This window comes from Salvelinus namaycush, chromosome 31, assembly GCF_016432855.1.
Source record: "Salvelinus namaycush isolate Seneca chromosome 31, SaNama_1.0, whole genome shotgun sequence".
In the NCBI taxonomy this organism is placed as follows: Eukaryota; Metazoa; Chordata; class Actinopteri; order Salmoniformes; family Salmonidae; genus Salvelinus; species Salvelinus namaycush.
The window spans coordinates 9,964,475-9,985,004 of NC_052337.1; the positions used below are offsets into that span (position 1 = coordinate 9,964,475).

At 49.6% G+C, this 20,530-nt stretch overlaps 1 protein-coding gene across 2 annotated transcripts in view; it reads left to right on the forward strand.

The window, feature by feature from the left end:
* The window catches only part of LOC120025869 (transportin-1-like), a 60,813-nt gene that overhangs the window by 14,849 nt on the left and 25,434 nt on the right, over nt 1-20,530 (forward strand). For both annotated transcript variants that reach the window (XR_005473042.1, XM_038970576.1), the window contains exons 6-9: nt 9,319-9,452; nt 9,980-10,061; nt 13,502-13,624; nt 15,840-15,958. Coding sequence is in view for 1 of the 2 variants with exons in the window: in XM_038970576.1 (XP_038826504.1) it covers nt 9,319-9,452; nt 9,980-10,061; nt 13,502-13,624; nt 15,840-15,958 (458 nt within the window). In the remaining variant the exon portion in view is untranslated. The remainder of the gene's footprint in view (nt 1-9,318; nt 9,453-9,979; nt 10,062-13,501; nt 13,625-15,839; nt 15,959-20,530) is intronic.

Here is a 20,530-nt window from a genome sequence, read left to right on the forward strand (position 1 = left end):
AGTGGTGTTCTTAAGCTTTTTTAGGGGAATATTCTTAGCATTTAGTCATAACTCAGTGTTGGGTGGTTGCCCTGCTATTAGCAGTACTAACATAACACAGCTTCCTCTCAATCATTTTTAGGAGATGTCTTCTTCTAGTTGACACAGCACATCTGTGCTTAATCAATACATCAGTCAGTCAGATTTGTGATCTTAATCAATTCGGTTGATGTGTCATGATGCCATGTTTGATGGACATTTTTAAGACCAAGTCTTACTCTTTCTGCTCTTGGTCGGTCAGCCAGCCCTCTCACAGCCCTGTCTCTACACCACGGCGGCCCAATTCTGGTCCTGGAGTGCCGAAACACTTCTGTTTTTTGTTTCCACCTGTTAATTAATTACACTCACCTGGAGTCCAAGGTTTGAGTTAGTCCCTTATTACAAGGAGAGGAGGAAAACCAGAAGTGTGTCTGCCCTCCAGGACCGGAATTGGGCAGCCCTGCTCTACACTGATAAGCCTGGAGTTATGGCTGTGTCCTAACCGAGTTACAGCCCTCTCTCTGTAGAACAGAACACACCAGGGACATCCATCATGTGGCCCTGCTGAACATATGTGTTGCACTCATAGATATTTAAGTCCGGTGTGCATGTGGCTGGTGTGGAGGGGGTAAGAAATCTCCATGAAGGACTAAATGGAGTGTGTTTGCATGGAGGATAGCCTATTTAAATCATACATTTGATGGGAGTGTCATACTTTGCATGAAGCCTGACGCTGCGTGTTGCTCATGCAGAGTTGCATCGTGGGTAAACGCTCCCTTGTAACAGCTCCTAAAATAGCCATCCCGGAGTTCTTTGGGGTGGCCCCTGACGGCTTGCCAGCAGCACTAAATATGAAGCCGCACCACAAATGAGCTGATTGATGGTGACACACACGCATACAATTCTTCTGCACATACACACGGGACAGCAGTAGAGCTGAGACGATAAACTGAAAATTACCTACACCGACATTCATTTTCTGTGATTTTTGCTACCCAACGCTCCTGTAGATTGTTCTAAAACCATTATTTGGTCAACAGTAATAGCCTATGCGTTATGTTGATTCCTGCTATAAAAGTATCAGCCTGTACTCGTTTTGCTGTCAGCTGCTGTGTGAGCGAGCCACTCTCACTCCCTCTCCCCACTGTGCGCACAGAGGAGGGGGAGATGCATTCTGAGAAGCACAAGCATATGACCGTTCCCTGAAATGCAATTGTGGGAAAAATACACTTTTACAAAGCAATTACTGTTAGGCTTGGGCAGTATCCAGATGTTCATATTGTCGTACTGTCCTCATACCAGGATTTCGCTAGTAGGAAGAGCAGAGAAAAAATGGCATCTGTACAGAACTCATCCAGAGCTCTCTGACTTCTGTCAGAAAGCCATTATTAGATATCTGATGGCAAACATTTTAGTAGTGAATTGCATACAAGTGTAACTTCATCTCCTCGTGCGCCGCACACCAGAGACTCGCCGATAGATATAGAACGCTATGGACTCACCAGCTTGCTTTCTTCCGTTGTGCTATTTACAAACAGACACGTGACTGGCTCAACGGTAAGCTTCGTCATTTAAAATGTGACGGGTAAATTGCAGAACGCAAGTTGACTGCAGAAGTTGCACAAGGTGACTGAAGGTAACTTAAAGTAGCTACAAATATGACAATTTATTGAAAAACTTCTAATAAATAATTTTTGACGGTATTGGAAACCATCGTGTGGCTTTTTCCAAATAACCTGGTATACGATATTTACGGTATACCACCCAAGCCTAATTACAGTTTTTCTAGTTACAGAGGCGACCCACAGCTTTCTGTGAGAAAATCATAAATTTTTCACATATTTAATATTGAGTTAATGGCACCACTTTACAACCGGAGTAGGCTATAGTATGGCTTTGATGCACGAGTGGCGCAGAGTGCGCCATTTGCAGTGAATACACCTGTGCATCAAGTAGCCTAGGCTAGTGTTGTCACGATAGCATAATTTTGACTTCGATACCATGTTTAATAATAATACATGGAACTTATATAGCGCTTTCAATGACCCAAGGTTGCTTTACAATTGAGAGGGGGGGGGTTAAGGGTAAGGCCTTTTCAAAGAGGTGGGGCTTTAGGAGGGACTGAAAGATGGTGATGGACTCTGAGTCACGGATGCCTGGAGGGAGGGTGTTCCAGAGCCTACGAGCAATGTTGAAGGCCCTGTGGCCGACACTCTGGAGCTTGGACCTGGGGATGACAAGGTGGACTGGTGTGGTGGGTTGGTAGGGGAGAAGATCTGGCAGGTAAGATGTTGAAGGGCTCTGTAGATCAGAAGAAGGACCTTGTAATCCATGCGTTGGGAGCCAGCCAGTGGAGTTCAGAGGACAGGGATGATGTGTTGCAAGGGCTTAGTGTGGGTGAGAAGTAGTGCTGCAGAGTTTTGAACCATTTGGAGCTTATAGGGGGAGCTTGAGTTGATACAGGAGAGTAGTGAGTTGCAGTAGTCAAGACTGGTGGAGATGAATGCTTGTATGAGGATTTTAGCGGCAGGATGGGAGAGGAAGGACCGGACTTTGGCAATGTTGCGGTGGTGGAAGAATGGAAGATTTGACAGTCTTATGTTGTGGTCAAAGGAGAGGGTGGTGTCCAGGATGACATCAAGGTTGTGTGTTTGGCGGGAGGGAGAGACAGTGGTGTTGTCTTTAGTGAGGGTGGATTTGGTGCCTATGAGGAGGAGTTCAGTTTTTATCACTGTTGAGCTTGAGGACGTTTTGTTGCATCCACGTTTTTATTGCAGAGGCAGGATTCAATGTGGGTCAGAGGTGGTTGAGGAGGGATTTGGTGCTGAGGTAGATCTGGGTGTCATCGGCATAGCAGTGGAAGTCAAGGTTGACGTGACGGAGGATGCGACCAAGTGGGAGGATGTAGATGATGAAGAGTAAGGGATCCAGCACAGAGCCCTGGGGGACACCCTGTGTAACTGCAGCTGAGTCAGGTGTGGCCACTGAGGGAAATGTAATGGGTCCGGTTTGTGAGGTATGATTGTAGCCAGGAGAGTGCGGTACCCTCAAAACCCAGACCCTCAAGCCTGGTGAAGAGGATCTGATGGCTCACTGTGTCAAAAGGTTTAATATCACGGTACTCAATACCATCACGATACTCAATACCAAAACTATACCACTGGTCTGTTCAATTGTTGGGCATCTTGAGTTCAATATTATAACATTTAAAAAACATTACATAAACTTTTTTCAGAGACAGCCATGTATGCATTAATGAATAAACTATGCAAATCATATAATCAATTTGACTTTATTACCAAATTAACTACTTAACAACAATTGTAATCATTTTATTTGAATGGTAAATCTCTATAAACTGGGTAAATCAAGATGTAGCCTAGGCCTATTCACAGTACAGATGAATGCATATTCATTTAGTGTGTGGATGCATTAAGATACTGCGCTCGTTTTGGCTGATTGCATGACAATCTGTTTACCTTCCATTTGTGACTTGTACTGATCAACAACATTTGCATAGAAGAACAATTTGAAAAAAATAAGCGGTCTCTTTAACCAGTATGAAGTCATTGACGAGGCAAAAGGGGTGCTGCCCGTCCACCCTATTCACAACACAGTGATTCACACACTGAATATTCGCTGAGGCAATAGATAATCATTGGCTGATGGCGAGACGTGACGAAGAGAATGAATAACGTTTTTTGGTTTTAAATAGCATATTATCACAAAGTACTTGAGTAGAAATGTAATGTTATCTTCAGCTGTAAGATGACAAGGAATGTTATCCTACAAAGCTGGAAGCTACTGGTATCTCCTTGCATTGTAATGTGTTGTAGACTGTTCTGTGAACCGTAATGAACAGTTAAAACATTTCTACATGCCGTGCCACATTATTCAAGTGTGTTAACTTCTGTGCACCGTGAATGGGGAGTTATCATGATACTGCGCAGACTCCCAGTGCAGGCTAGCAACATGAAAAACCGAACCTTTTTTCCACGTTCCAGCATCAAAAAAGTACAGATGTTTCGGTATACCATGCAACACTAGCCTAGGTCTAGCATTGGAAAGGTTTTGTTGGTCATTTAGTCTACATTTAATGATAGATTAATCAATTAGCCTACATGGCTATAGCAACTATCATATTTAGCAATCTAGCGACGTGTTTTGAGTTTCCACTTCTTCTGGTGGTCAGTAATGGACTATAGCGCAGGCCAATATGCACGAAGATGTTGGCAAATTCTCTGAAGAGCCAAAAATAAATCTGATCATTCTGGATCCTATTTTGACAGGTTGCACATGCAAATATCATTCATGCATTCCCTGGATATGTTAGATGAAATAGGTCACTTTTTTAAATCATAGGCTACCGTCTCTGTTGTCTAGAGCACTGCCTGCGAATGAAAAGTTATTGTCCATTAAAATATTTTGTTTATGGGTCTATTTCATTGTTATCGAGCAAAATATTTTACTTTATGTCCGGATCGCCCAGTTCTTTTTATTAATTTCTTTGCTCGTTTATTGTTATAGCAGAAAATGGGCCAATTAATCGCGAAATGGATTTTGGTCCTTATCGCCCAGCTCTAGACAGTAGCCTCCATACAGATGTGTGGCTTACATGCTGACCAGACCAGACACGTCGCGTGCGCGAGCGTCGCAAAATAAATGTAGAAATCCATGTTATTCAATTATTGCACCCACACTGCTTGCGCGCGCCAACGAGCGTCTGCGACACCAAGGGCTAAAATAGATGTCGTTCCTATTTCTGACGCAGATTGCGCTGCAAGTCCTGCCTCTCCCATCTCCTCATTGGTTTATAGAAGCAGCTACCCACGTGCCATCTCCTTATTGGTTTATAGAAGCAGGGGTGATAGAAAGACGAACTGTTTTGCCGGTAGTCGTGGTAATACAATGAAAGTTTAGATGCGATCACCATATAATTTAAACGATGAAAAGGCCTGGAAGGAGGAGAGATGACTAGAAACGATTCGGTTGTCCGTTTTATGTGTGGATTAATTGTCGGAGTAGAGATCCTTGTGCATTTCAGGTAAAATAATAACTCAATGTTTATACCCCAGGACAAATTAGCTAGCAACAACAAGCTAGCTAAATAGGACAAATTAACGTTAGCTAGCAAGTGCAAGCTAACTAGGTAAATTACCATACATGTTTAATGCTTTTCGATCTTTCCCCAAATTAATGTCATTGGTTCAGAGTTTGTTTTGATATTTTAACCTGCGTTTCGTGATCGCGTTTGGTGTGGGGAGGCAAAATAAATGTATGCACGATGGCGCACGCGCGCAGCCGGTTTGGGCAAGGTGTTAGAATCACTGTGTTCTGAAGGAAACACACAGGGGAGCTCACACACCTACATGCATTCACATACAGTAAAGCCTAGACATACGTTATCTTCTCATGTCCTTGTTACTCACTGATCTGACACACAGAACAAACAACCTTTGTACTTTAGAATGACCTAATCTTGACTTGATGAGTCTCTCCACTCAGGAACCACACCTGCTTTCAATATACTTTAATATCCCTCATTTACTGAAGTGTTTCCATTATTTTGGCAGTTACATGTGTGTTTCTGTACTGTTCTCTCTCTCCTCTGTCACCCCCTTTTCTCCCCCTTTCTCCTCTCTCTCCCCCCTTTCTCTCTCTTCGGTCACCCCTTTGTATTCTCTCTTTTCCCTCTGCACCCCTCACTCTATAAAAAGACAGAATCAGGTGTGTGTGATGTCGCCTAACGCTTATAGGACGTTGGTTGATGGCTTTATGTAGGTTTTTGCTGGAGAGCAGTTTTTACAATGGTGACTGGGCAGTTGGAAGGTGCTTGTGCGTGTCTACCAACCGGCTCCAGCGCTGGCTAGTGTGTGCTCATTCAGACACTGCTGTAAACTCTACAGTGTCGTGTCTGAACATAGCGTTCAAACAGAGTAAGGATGGAAGAGGAAAATTGAAAGGAATTGTTTATTTAACCCCTTTTTCTCTCAGCAGACTTGCATTCTTTTGCATAATTGTCATTATTGCACCTCCCATTTTGACAGCAAGGCTCCTACAAGGACTGTCCAGCTTCATTGGTATGCAGTGCCTTGACTACTCTCTCACGCACACACTCCTGTCCCAGTCACCAGTCTATATATTTAAAGTTGTCCTCCAGTGATTTAAAAAAAAAAATATATATATACTGTTAAAAAGCAATATCCTAGGGCCTCCCGAGTGGTGCAGTGGTCTAAGACACTGAGTAAGTAAGTGGTCTAAGACACTGCATCGCAGTGCTAGCTGTGCCACTAGAGATTCTAGGTTCGAGTCCAGTCTCTGTCGCAGCCGGCCACGACCAGGAGACCCAATGGGCGGTGCACAATTGGCCCAGTGTTGTCCGGATTAGGGGAGTGTGTGGCCTGCTCGGATGTTCTTGTCCCATCTCGCACTAGCGACTCCTGTGGCGGGCCGGGCGCAGTGCACGCTGACACAGTCGCCAGGTGTACGGTGTTTCCTCCGACACATTGGTGCGGCTGGCTTCCGGGTTAAGTGGGCATTGTGTCAAGAAGCAATGCGGCTTGGTTGGGTTGTGTTTCGGAGGACGCATGGCTCTCGACCTTCGCCTCTCCTGAGTCCGTACGGGAGTTGCAGCGATGAGACAAGACTGTAACTACCAGTTGGATATCACGAAATTGGGGAGAAAAAGGGCAACAAAAACAATTTAAATACAAAAAAACCAAACAAAAAAATATCCCAAGTATAAATACTGTAAAGTACACACTAAAGGGTAAAAAATATATGTTTTGAGCAAAATAGTGTTTTTTAGACACAAACTTCATGCCGTTGGTCTGATGGAGATTGTGATGTCATCGGCCTCCCCCCTTGCTTGAGGAACAATAGAGAACAAAAGAGGAAAAGCCCACCCCTTCGCTTGTGGAGGATACCTGGACCACCTATTGAGATGTGCATGTTAAGGAACTCAGGTGATAAATGAGCTGAAAAGGAGACTGGAGAAAGACTTTAACCTTTGCCCTACAGTCTCCATAACCTTTGCCCTACACAGTCTCCATCCCAATTGGATGTGTCCACTTCCTTGTAAGCTATTGCTGGCCTTGGTTTAACCTTGGTTGGAATGCTCCTCGATTGGCTCTCTCATAATGATAGAAACCTTGTATTTTCTTTAACCACGCCGTCTCGTTCTCCAAGCATTCTGGCTGGAAGGAAACAGCTCCCGCCCTGGAAACGGTTTCCATGGAAACAGCCTTCAGACAGCACCACTGTCGCCGCGCTCTTTGTTGCATCTGATCAGATTCCTCTGTGTGTGTGTGTGTGTGTGTGTGTGTGTGATGTACGTGTGGCTGCATATTAAATGTGTGTCAGCCACTGCCATCAATTCAATCTATATTTCCCTGGGAAGAGACGTTCCAAGGCTGCTGCATCATTTGCCCATATAGACATATTAACTACACATAATCAGCTGGCTTACATCATCAATGTCCTCTTCAGGTTTAGATAATAGAGCTTTTCAAGGGGCTTGTGTGTTTTTATGTATATAATTCATAGCTGTGATATTTGCTGGTTGTGGGCGTAAGGTCATTGTGAAGTGGTAATACCTACCTTACAAGTGGAAGATTAGACACTCCTGTGGAGTAGATTTCAGTTGTCTTGCTGAGACACATGATCATATGTGACACACAGATACTTCTATCCTCCCTACTTTGGGTGTTTTGTGTGCGTGCGTGTTGGGTGTGCGACTGTGTGCGTGTCACACTGTGTATTACGGAACCCCTAGTGACTTTTACAGAGGAAGCTTTCTTTAATGTAGTCGTTCTAGAATTCCATCACACACACTGACAGCCTCACATGAATAAGCCTGTACTCTAGCTGTTTTATGTTTTCACTGTCAAATTCACCATTTTGTCCTGCTGTTCATTTCCTAAGTGGCCAGCCTGGCCAGGTTGTGTTTCTCCTTGTGGTGTGTTAGGTACAGTACGTGGTGTGTTAGGTACAGTACGTGGTGTGTTAGGTACAGTATGTGGTGTGTTAGGTACAGTATGTGGTGTGTTAGGTACAGTATGTGGTGTGTTAGGTACAGTACGTGGTGTGTTAGGTACAGTATGTGGTGTGTTAGGTACAGTATGTGGTGTGTTAGGTACAGTACGTGGTGTGTTAGGTACAGTATGTGGTGTGTTAGGTACAGTATGTGGTGTGTTAGGTACAGTACGTGGTGTGTTAGGTACAGTACGTGGTGTGTTAGGTACAGTACGTGGTGTGTTAGGTACAGTACGTGGTGTGTTAGGTACAGTATGTGGTGTGTTAGGTACAGTATGTGGTGTGTTAGGTACAGTATGTGGTGTGTTAGGTACAGTATGTGGTGTGTTAGGTACAGTATGTGGTGTGTTAGGTACAGTATGTGGTGTGTTAGGTACAGTATGTGGTGTGTTAGGTACAGTACGTGGTGTGTTAGGTACAGTATGTGGTGTGTTAGGTACAGTACGTGGTGTGTTAGGTACAGTATGTGGTGTGTTAGGTACAGTACGTGGTGTGTTAGGTACAGTACGTGGTGTGTTAGGTACAGTACGTGGTGTGTTAGGTACAGTACGTGGTGTGTTAGGTACAGTACGTGGTGTGTTAGGTACAGTACGTGGTGTGTTAGGTACAGTACGTGGTGTGTTAGGTACAGTACGTGGTGTGTTAGGTACAGTACGTGGTGTGTTAGGTACAGTATGTGGTGTGTTAGGTACAGTACGTGGTGTGTTAGGTACAGTACGTGGTGTGTTAGGTACAGTACGTGGTGTGTTAGGTACAGTACGTGGTGTGTTAGGTACAGTACGTGGTGTGTTAGGTACAGTACGTGGTGTGTTAGGTACAGTATGTGGTGTGTTAGGTACAGTACGTGGTGTGTTAGGTACAGTACGTGGTGTGTTAGGTACAGTATGTGGTGTGTTAGGTACAGTACGTGGTGTGTTAGGTACAGTACGTGGTGTGTTAGGTACAGTACGTGGTGTGTTAGGTACAGTATGTGGTGTGTTAGGTACAGTATGTGGTGTGTTAGGTACAGTATGTGGTGTGTTAGGTACAGTACGTGGTGTGTTAGGTACAGTATGTGGTGATGAAGGCTTCTCATACCTGTTGTTTTTATAGGTTGACTCAGGGTTGATGGAGTATGACATCTTTACTGTCCATATGGTCTCCTGTCCTTGAGGCTGGCTGATAAATAGATATTTAAACACCTGGGGGGGGGCTTTCTGGCCATGAAACATATTGGTTAACCCCCCTCCCCCACATCTCCCTCTCTCTCCCCCCTCTTTCTCTCAGGGGGCGTTTGGCGCTCTTCAGAAGATCTGTGAGGACTCAGCAGAGATCTTGGACAGTGACGTGTTGGACCGTCCGCTCAACGTTATGATCCCAAAGTTCCTGCAGTTCTTCAAACACAGCAGCCCCAAGATAAGGTAATCAATCCAAATGTATTTATAAAGCCTTTTATTTTTTTTTATTTTTTTTACATCAGCAGTTGTAAGAAAGTGCCTTACTATAACCCGGCCTAGACCCCAAAAGGCAAGCAGAAACACCGTGGTAAGCAAAAGCCCCTAGAGTATGAGTGTACTGGGCCTCCCTCTCCCTGCTCACAGCCTTGCCTCTTTCGCTCACTCCCGGTGGATCCAACACCTTGCCTCGCCTCTAATTGGTTCCAAAACAACCCATAGCCAGGGGTTGTTTTCAGATCTAGCTATATTTACAGGCACTTTGATCCAAAATGTTCTCTCAGATCCCTCTTTCCTCAGGCTTATAGATGACTGTATCTCTCTCTGTGTCTGTCTTTAGGCGTTATCAGTGTCTGAGATCCCAGATTGGAGACTGGGGGGTGGAAAGGGGATAGAAAGGGGAGGAACACAGACAGAGGCAGCATTGATAAGAGGGAACACATGAGTTTGGGTGGTGTGAGGTTGAGCTCTGTTGTCTTGTTGTGGTGTTGCAGGTCTCATGCCATCGCCTGCGTCAACCAGTTCATCATCAGTAGGACCCAGGCCCTAATGCTGCACATCGATGACTTCATCGAGGCAAGTCTGACCCTGCCGTGACCTCTGCAGTCTGACCTATATACTCTGACCTCCCATAATCCCCAGACAGCCCTGTGACTATCTAATATGCTCACAAAGTCAGAAATGCCATGAGACTTCTGCAATCAAGTCATACACACACACACACACACACACACACACACACACACACACACACACACACACACACACACACACACACACACAGCCCACCCAACTAGCCTCCGCTCTCAGTGCAGCCAGCCAGGCGGGCAGGTATATGGCCTCTACGCAGCACTACACTGCAGTACCAAGAGCCAGGCCCTAGCTGCAGTTCAGTACACCAACCGCAATTCCACCGATTGGATCAGGGCTGATAATCCGTTAGGACTAGATCACATTAACCACTGATGAGCTTAACTTCCAGCCAGCTGGGCCCTGGATGAGGATGGATGCATCCAGCAACCGCACAGTGACAATTACAATACAGCAAGTGGATAGGAGATAAAGAGCTATTGTTTAAAGTCCCTCTGTCACGTCTTCAGCTGTGGGGGTGAGAGAGAGGGCACTCTGCGTAGAAGGGGCACAGGTCACATGAAATCCAATTTGCATACTCTAAATAAAGTGTCCGTTTATTTCTGTAGGGCTTTTTAGAGCTATTTTCAATGGTGAGTTGTTTGTGATAATGGGCAGAAGGCCAGAGTTGATAGCAGGCTCTGAGATGCTCATTAGGTCAGTAGATGACCAGAGGCTTAGTAGTCTAATTGGTACAGAAAGTGATCTGAAAGGCTAAACTGATCCGAGATCAGCAATCCTACTCTTGAGATGCAGTGTAGGACCTAGGGCTTCAGAGGGACCAAAAATCTTGCAATACATTGCATCAAACTCAAAAATCAAGACAATAACAGAAAACATAGCATCACTTAATGTGCCTGACATATCTTCTGTAGTCGGACTGTTTTAGTGAAGGAGGAGCAATGCTTTTTGATAACATTATGAATAAATCAAACAGGTCTGGAGACGCTTTGGGCTGCCGCACACACAGAGACCAAACTGTCACGGACACCACATGACACAGAGCATAAAATAATGACCAATAGCGACAAGTGTCACATCAAAGGTGACAGGCTTGTGGTGCTGAAAGGACAGCGACCGTAATACCTGTGCACTCCATGGCGCTGAAGGAGAGACAGTTTTGGTCAAACACACAGACGTGGCTGATACACAGGCGACAGCAGTCACACACAGCATATGTTATTTAATAATGTTAAGGAATCAGCAGCTTCAGTAGGCCCCATGAAATCAGAACAATACAAAAGCACAACCATTTCATATCCAAAAAGAAATGAACAAACCAGCTATAACTTCCCATTACAAGTATATTTTATCACATTCATCACACTAATGGGTGATGTAAGCTTTTTAAATGCAACAATGTTTCACAGTCATTATTTTCAAGAGATAGCTAACCGCAAGCGAGCTGCAACAAAATCTTGAAAAGGGTGAAGCTAATAAATTAGCAACAACATCCACCTTGAAGTTGATAACTGCTGCTCCAGCCGTCGTCGCCGTTGGCAGACTACTACAACACAAGCTAGCTAACGTTACTAGCTTTACGCCCCGATCACACCGACAGCATCGTTGTATTTTGTTACACCAGAGGTACATTACTTTCCAATGGAACGCTGTGCAGCATTGCGTTGCAGAGGCAGTTGGAGTGCATTTTGTTTTCTGTGTGGCGCATACGTTGGATTTATCTAACGTGTGCATGAACTTGACAGAAATAATAGCAAAAGGTGAATGTTGAAGTTTTGTTGCACATATCCAGTAACAGTGTTGGATTACATAATGGAAAAAGTTTGACTGCAGAATTTATTATGCATCATTGATGCAATGATGCTGTCGGTCTGATCGAGGCGTTAGCGTGGGAAAACAACTACTGCTTACACCACTGATTATTTGCTTTTGCGCTGGTGAATAAGCCGGATGTGGAGGTCCTGGGCTGGCGTGGTTACACGTGGTCTGTGGTTGTGAGGCCGGTTGGACGCACTACCAAATTTACTACAACGACGTTGCAGGTGGCTTATGGTAGAGAAATGAACATTAAATTCTCTGGCAACAGCTCTGGTGGACATTCCTGCGGTCAGCATGCCAATTGCACGCTCCCTCAACTTGACACATCTGTGGCATTGTGTTGTGTGTCAAAACTGCACATTTTAGTGGCCTTCTATTGTTAAATCAAATCAAGTTGTATTTGTCACATGCGCCGAATACAACCTTACCATGAAATGCTTACATACCTTACCCACAATGCAGTTGAAGAAATAGAGTTAAGAAAATATTTACTCAATAAAGTATGACAATAAAGAGGCTATATACGGGGCACCGGTACCAAGTCAATGTGGAGGCTATATACGGGGTACCGGTACCGAGTCAATGTGGAGGCTATATATGGGGTACCGGTACCGAGTCAATGTGCGGGGGTACAGGGTAGTCGAGGTAATTTGTACATGTAGGTAGAGGTAAAGTGACTATGCATAGATAAACAGCGTTCCCAGACTGCCTGTTCAGGGGCAGAACGACAGATTTGTACCTTGTCAGCTCGGGGATTCGAACTTGCAACCTTTCGGTTACTAGTCCAACGCTCTAACCACTAGGCTACTCTCCCGCCCCATAAATTGTAAACAAATTTATGCACAAAATTTGAGAGAAATATGCTTTTTGTGCATATGGAACATTTCTGGGATCTTTTATTTCAGCTCATGAAACATGGGACCAACATTTTACATGTTGCATTTATATTTTTGTTCAGTATAGATCATTTAATAATAAAGAAAAACATGTTTATTTATTAGCCTAGTGGTTATAAGTATTTAGGCATATGATGTGAAATAGGCCTCATATGAAATCATTGTCAAAGGCACAAGAGATACTGTTGCATGTAGGTCTAGATTATTTACAGATTGATTATATAGAAATATCAAAACATTATTTTAACAACTCCAAAGCAATTGCATGTGGCGCAGGGAACCACTGACTTGCTGCATTTTTCTATTATCAGGACACCTGCTGGTAACTCTTAACTGGTTAGGACAGCTCATGAGGTGTCTTAAATATCTGTCGACGAGGTGGGACTCTTATCACTAAAGAGGCATCATGCAAAGCTTTTATTTTTATCCTTAAGAGTAGGAGTAAAATGTCTATATTCTCACCACTTATGAACAATTTTATATTCTGAGACCCTCTATGGTTACGGGTCCTGGTCAGAACTCATGACATATGAAGACATTCTGGTCTCCTTTCCTTGGCTCTGTGTCAAATACTTACAAAAAAAGCCAATGTCTGCTTTCCTTCATTAGTAATGCAATGTCAAAAAACACAGGATGCATCTCCAAGTAATGAAAGTTGGGACTAGTATGTGTGCTTGTGTTTTGATGTTTGACCCTCCTCCCTCCCTGTAGAACCTGTTTGCCCTGGCGACTGATGAGGAGCCAGAGGTGAGGAAGAACGTTTGCAGAGCTCTGGTCATGCTGCTGGAAGTCCGCATGGACCGTCTCCTACCGCACATGCACAACATCATAGAGGTGAGACTGGTACTGGGGCTGACGGTAGGACTGGGTTGGGCTAGGACATGGACCGTCTCCTACCGCACATGCACAACATCATAGAGGTGAGAATGGGACTGGGGCTGAGGGTAGGACTGGGTTGGGCTAGGACATGGACCGTCTCCTACCGCACATGCACAACATCATAGAGGTGAGAATGGGACTGGGGCTGAGGGTAGGACTGGGTTGGGCTAGGACATGGACCGTCTCCTACCGCACATGCACAACATCATAGAGGTGAGAATGGGACTGGGGCTGAGGGTAGGACTGGGTTGGGCTAGGACATGGACCGTCTCCTACCGCACATGCACAACATCATAGAGGTGAGAATGGGACTGGGGCTGAGGGTAGGACTGGGTTGGGCTAGGACATGGACCGTCTCCTACCGCACATGCACAACATCATAGAGGTGAGAATGGGACTGGGGCTGAGGGTAGGACTGGGTTGGGCTAGGACATGGACCGTCTCCTACCGCACATGCACAACATCATAGAGGTGAGAATGGGACTGGGGTATTGGGTCTGGGGGTAGGACTTGGGCTTGTATTCTGTAATGCCTGGTGTACACTACAGGACTTTCAAAATCCTAACATCACTGAGCCTCTCACATTGAACAACTGTCTTACCTGTAGTTGTTTTGTGTTGCCAACATAGTGTTGCGCACGCTAACCATCTGGCAGAGACGTGTCACACACTACAAGATTCTTCACTTGGTCGTGAGGATTCTCTATACCACGCTGTCTCACCAAAACAATGATACGATTTAACGTAGCTACGAGCTGTGGCTCAAAGCAGCCTCACAAAGGTTCAGTAACACATTCACACTTGCCATACAGAGTTGAAAGATCTAGCCAACGTTTTGAATTGAATAACATTGCTTCAGAGCTGTAACGATTTGACACTTTGGTTAAAGGCAAGTACAATACACATACTAGTAGTAGTCATAGCTCCTGCTCCAGAGTCTACACATTCTGGGTGATGTGGTACAACGTCAGCATCTCACTGGCTTCTTCTCTGGCCAGCTCTCATTGGCTATTGCTGATCACGTTCTGAAAACTTGTCATTGCACATCTCACACAAGAGCATTGCAGATTTTGTGCCCATAAAATCAAACATCCTTGAAAATATCGTGACGTCTGGGACTGCTCAAAGACGGAGCAGTAGCCCTTAGATTGCATCTCTGACCCGCTCACATTAAACAAGTGTCGGTGACAGCAACGACATGGGTATTTTGTCTACGATCTCAAAAACCTGTCTGGGACAACTATACCACGGCCAAAATGGTGTAGTGTACACACGGTTTAAGCTGCAGGGCGGGAGGTGTAGGGGGAGCGAATGAAGTTGCGAGGGAGGGATATAGAGAGGAAAGGAGGGAGGAAAACAAACCAATTTAATGGATTCCTCTTGGTCTCATCAAATCAGCTCAAGATGCCAACTTGTGGCCAAAAGCTTTAATTCTCCAGACAGGTTCATCTGAAAGCTTTAATTCTCCAGACAGGTTCATCTGAAAGCTTTAATTCTCCAGACAGGTTCATCTGAAAGATTTAATTCTCCAGACAGGTTCATCTGAAAGATTTAATTCTCCAGACAGGTTCATCTGAAAGATTTAATTCTCCAGACAGGTTCATATGAAAAATTTTATTCTCCAGACAGGTTCATATGAAATTTTTTATTCTCCAGACAGGTTCATCTGAAAGCTTTAATTCTCCAGACAGGTTCATATGAAAGATTTAATTCTCTAGACAGGTTCATCTGAAAGATTTAATTCTCCAGACAGGTTCATCTGAAAGATTTAATTCTCCAGACAGGTTCATCTGAAAGATTTAATTTTCCAGACAGGTTCATATGAAAGATTTAATTCTCTAGACAGGTTCATCTGAAAGATTTAATTCTCCAGACAGGTTCATCTGAAAGATTTAATTTTCCAGACAGGTTCATATGAAAGATTTAATTCTCTAGACAGGTTCATCTGAAAGATTTAATTTTCCAGACAGGTTCATATGAAAGATTTAATTCTCTAGACAGGTTCATATGAAAGATTTAATTCTCTAGACAGGTTCATCCATAATCTGTCATGTGAATGTGATTGTGGCTGCCCAGCTCCTGGCCTTGAAATGAATCCTGAATATTGATTGAGGTAGTTAATTACAAATATAATGCTAATAGTACTACATTTCCCATGGTCCTCTCCTCAGTACATGCTGCAGAGGACTCAGGACCAGGATGAGAACGTGGCTCTGGAGGCCTGTGAGTTCTGGCTGACACTGGCTGAACAGCCTGTCTGTAAGGATGTGCTGTGTAACTACCTCTCCAAGTGAGTAACACACATACAGACAAAAGCTGTCATTCTAGGCCTCCCCCCGGTGTACTGTCCTCATCCTGTCACCCTGGCCGTTGATCAGAGCCATAGCTGTTAGAGCTCATCTGTGACACAATGGTGACACTGCTGACATTAATGTTGCCTGTCCCTGCCCTGTCTCCCCCATGCTCCCTCTCCCCCATCCCCTCCGTGCTCCCTCTACCCCGTCCCCTCCGTGCTCCCTCTACCCCATGCTCCCTCTCCCCCGTCCCCTCCGTGCTCCCTCTCCCCCGTCCCCTACGTGCTCCCTCTACCCCGTCCCCTCCGTGCTCCCTCTACCCCGTCCCCTCCGTGCTCCCTCTACCCCGTCCCCTCCGTGCTCCCTCTACCCCGTCCCCTCCGTGCTCCCTCTACCCCGTCCCCTCCGTGCTCCCTCTCCCCATGCTCCCTCTCCCCCCTCCCCTCCGTGCTCCCTCTCCCCGTGCTCCCTCTCCCCATGCTCCCTCTCCCCATTCCCTCCATGCTCCCTCTCCCCCATTCCCTCCATGCTCCCTCTCCCCCATCCCCTCCGTGCTCCCTCTCCCCATGCTCCCCCTCCCCATCCCCTCCGTGCTCCCTCTCCCCATGCTCCCTCTCCCCATCCCCTCCGTGCTCCCTCTCCCCATGCTCCCTCTCCCCATCCCCTCCGTGCTCCCTCTCCCCGTGCTCCCTCTCCCCCATCCCCTCCGTGCTCCCTCTCCCCCATTCCCTCCGTGCTCCCTCTCCCCCATCCCCTCCGTGCTCCCTCTCCCCCATCCCCTCCGTGCTCCGTGCTCCCTCTCCCCCATCCCCTCCATGCTCCCTCTCCCCCATTCCCTCCATGCTCCCTCTCCCCCATCCCCTCCGTGCTCCCTCTCCCCATGCTCCCTCTCCCCCATCCCCTCCGTGCTCCCTCTCCCCATGCTCCCTCTCCCCCATCCCCTCCGTGCTCCCTCTCCCCCATCCCCTCCGTGCTCCCTCTCCCCCATCCCCTCCGTGCTCCCTCTCCCCCATCCCCTCCGTGCTCCCTCTCCCCCATTCCCTCTGTGCTCCCTCTCCCCCATTCCCTCTGTGCTCCCTCTCCCCCATTCCCTCTGTGCTCCCTCTCCCCCATTCCCTCTGTGCTCCCTCTCCCCCATTCCCTCCGTGCTCCCTCTCCCCCATCCCATCCGTGCTCCCTCTCCCCCATTCCCTCCGTGCTCCCTCTCCCCATGCTCCCTCTCCCCATCCCCTCCGTGCTCCCTCTCCCCCATCCCCTCCATGCTCCCTCTCCCCCATTCCCTCCATGCTCCCTCTCCCCCATTCCCTCCATGCTCCCTCTCCCCCATCCCCTCCGTGCTCCCTCTCCCCATCCCCTCCGTGCTCCCTCTCCCCCATCCCCTCCGTGCTCCCTCTCCCCCATCCCTTCCGTGCTCCCTCTCCCCATGCTCCCTCTCCCCCATCCCCTCCGTGCTCCCTCTCCCCCATTCCCTCCATGCTCCCTCTCCCCATGCTCCCTCTCCCCATCCCCTCCGTGCTCCCTCTCCCCGTGCTCCCTCTCCCCATCCCCTCCGTGCTCCCTCTCCCCGTGCTCCCTCTCCCCCATCCCCTCCGTGCTCCCTCTCCCCCATTCCCTCCATGCTCCCTCTCCCCCATCCCCTCCGTGCTCCCTCTCCCCATGCTCCCTCTCCCCCATGCTCCCTCTACCCCATCCCCTCCGTGCTCCCTCTCCCCCATCCCCTCCGTGCTCCCTCTCCCCCATCCCCTCCGTGCTCCCTCTCCCCCATTCCCTCCGTGCTCCCTCTCCCCCATTCCCTCCGTGCTCCCTCTCCCCCATCCCATCCGTGCTCCCTCTCCCCCATTCCCTCCGTGCTCCCTCTCCCCATGCTCCCTCTCCCCATCCCCTCCGTGCTCCCTCTCCCCATGCTCCTTCTCCCCCATCCCTCCATGCTCCCTCTCCCCCATCCCCTCCATGCTCCCTCTCCCCCATCCCCTCCATGCTCCCTCTCCCCCATTCCCTCCGTGCTCCCTCTCCCCATGCTCCCTCTCCCCATCCCCTCCGTGCTCCCTCTCCCCATGCTCCTTCTCCCCCATCCCTCCATGCTCCCTCTCCCCCATCCCCTCCATGCTCCCTCTCCCCCATCCCCTCCATGCTCCCTCTCCCCCATCCCCTCCATGCTCCCTCTCCCCCATCCCCTCCATGCTCCCTCTCCCCCATCCCCTCCATGCTCCCTCTCCCCATCCCCTCCATGCTCCCTCTCCCCCATTCCCTCCATGCTCCCTCTCCCCCATTCCCTCCATGCTCCCTCTCCCCCATTCCCTCCATGCTCCCTCTCCCCCATTCCCTCCGTGCTCCCTCTCCCCCATCCCCTCCGTGCTCCCTCTCCCCCATGCTCCCTCTCCCCCATCCCCTCCGTGCTCCCTCTCCCCCATCCCCTTCGTGCTCCCTCTCCCCCATTCCCTCCGTGCTCTCTCTCCCCCATTCCCTCCGTGCTCCCTCTCCCCCATCCCATCCGTGCTCCCTCTCCCCCATTCCCTCCGTGCTCCCTCTCCCCATGCTCCCTCTCCCCATGCTCCTTCTCCCCCATTCCCTCCATGCTCCCTCTCCCCCATCCCCTCCGTGCTCCCTCTCCCCCATCCCCTCCGTGCTCCCTCTCCCCCATCCCCTCCGTGCTCCCTCTCCCCCATCCCCTCCGTGCTCCCTCTCCCCCATCCCCTCCGTGCTCCCTCTCCCCCATCCCATCCGTGCTCCCTCTCCCCCATCCCCTCCGTGCTCCCTCTCCCCCATCCCATCCGTGCTCCCTCTCCCCCATCCCATCCGTGCTTCCTCTCCCCATTCCCTCCGTGCTCCCTCTCCCCATGCTCCTTCTCCCCCATTCCCTCCATGCTCCCTCTCCCCATCCCCTCCATGCTCCCTCTCTCCCATCCCCTCCATGCTCCCTCTCCCCCATCCCCTCCATGCTCCCTCTCCCCCATCCCCTCCGTGCTCCCTCTCCCCCATCCCCTCCGTGCTCCCTCTCCCCATGCTCCCTCTCCCCCATCCCCTCCGTGCTCCCTCTCCCCATGCTCCCTCTCCCCCATCCCCTCCGTGCTCCCTCTCCCCATGCTCCCTCTCCCCCATCCCCTCCGTGCTCCCTCTCCCCCATCCCTTCCGTGCTCCCTCTCCCCATGCTCCCTCTCCCCCATCCCCTCCGTGCTCCCTCTCCCCCATTCCCTCCGTGCTCCCTCTCCCCCATCCCCTCCGTGCCCTCTCTCCCCATGCTCCCTCTCCCCCATCCCCTCCGTGCTCCCTCTCCCCCATTCCCTCCGTGCTCCCTCTCCCCATCCCCTCCGTGCTCCCTCTCCCCATGCTCCCTCTCCCCCATCCCCTCCATGCTCCCTCTCCCCATGCTCCCTCTCCCCCATCCCCTCCATGCTCCCTCTACCCATGCTCCCTCTCCCCCATTCCCTCCATGCTCCCTCTCCCCATGCTCCCTCTCCCCCATTCCCTCCGTGCTCCCTCTCCCCATGCTCCCTCTCCCCCATCCCCTCCGTGCTCCCTCTCCCCCATTCCCTCCGTGCTCCCTCTCCCCCATCCCCTCCGTGCTCCCTCTCCCCATGCTCCCTCTCCCCCATTCCCTCCATGCTCCCTCTACCCATGCTCCCTCTCCCCCATTCCCTCCATGCTCCCTCTACCCATGCTCCCTCTCCCCCATTCCCTCCGTGCTCCCTCTCCCCATGCTCCCTCTCCCCCATCCCCTCCATGCTCCCTCTCCCCCATTCCCTCCGTGCTCCCTCTCCCCCATCCCCTCCGTGCTCCCTCTCCCCATGCTCCCTCTCCCCCATCCCCTCCATGCTCCCTCTACCCATGCTCCCTCTCCCCCATTCCCTCCATGCTCCCTCTCCCCATGCTCCCTCTCCCCCATCCCCTCCATGCTCCCTCTCCCCCATTCCCTCCGTGCTCCCTCTCCCCCATCCCCTCCGTGCTCCCTCTCCCCCATCCCCTCCGTGCTCCCTCTCCCCATGCTCCCTCTCCCCCATCCCCTCCATGCTCCCCCTCCCCATGCTCCCTCTCCCCCATCCCCTCCATGCTCCCTCTCCCCATGCTCCCTCTCCCCCATTCCCTCCATGCTCCCTCTCCCCATGCTCCCTCTCCCCCATTCCCTCCATGCTCCCTCTCCCCATGCTCCCTCTCCCCCATCCCCTCCATGCTCCCTCTCCCCCATTCCCTCCGTGCTCCCTCTCCCCCATCCCCTCCGTGCTCCCTCTCCCCGTGCTCCCTCTCCCCCATCCCCTCCGTGCTCCCTCTCCCCATGCTCCCTCTCCCCCATCCCCTCCATGCTCCCTCTCCCCATGCTCCCTCTCCCCCATCCCCTCCATGCTCCCTCTCCCCATGCTCCCTCTCCCCCATCCCCTCCATGCTCCCTCTCCCCATGCTCCCTCTCCCCCCTCCCCTCCATGCTCCCTCTACCCATGCTCCCTCTCCCCCATTCCCTCCATGCTCCCTCTCCCCATGCTCCCTCTCCCCCATCCCCTCCATGCTCCCTCTACCCATGCTCCCTCTCCCCCATTCCCTCCATGCTCCCTCTCCCCATGCTCCCTCTCCCCCAT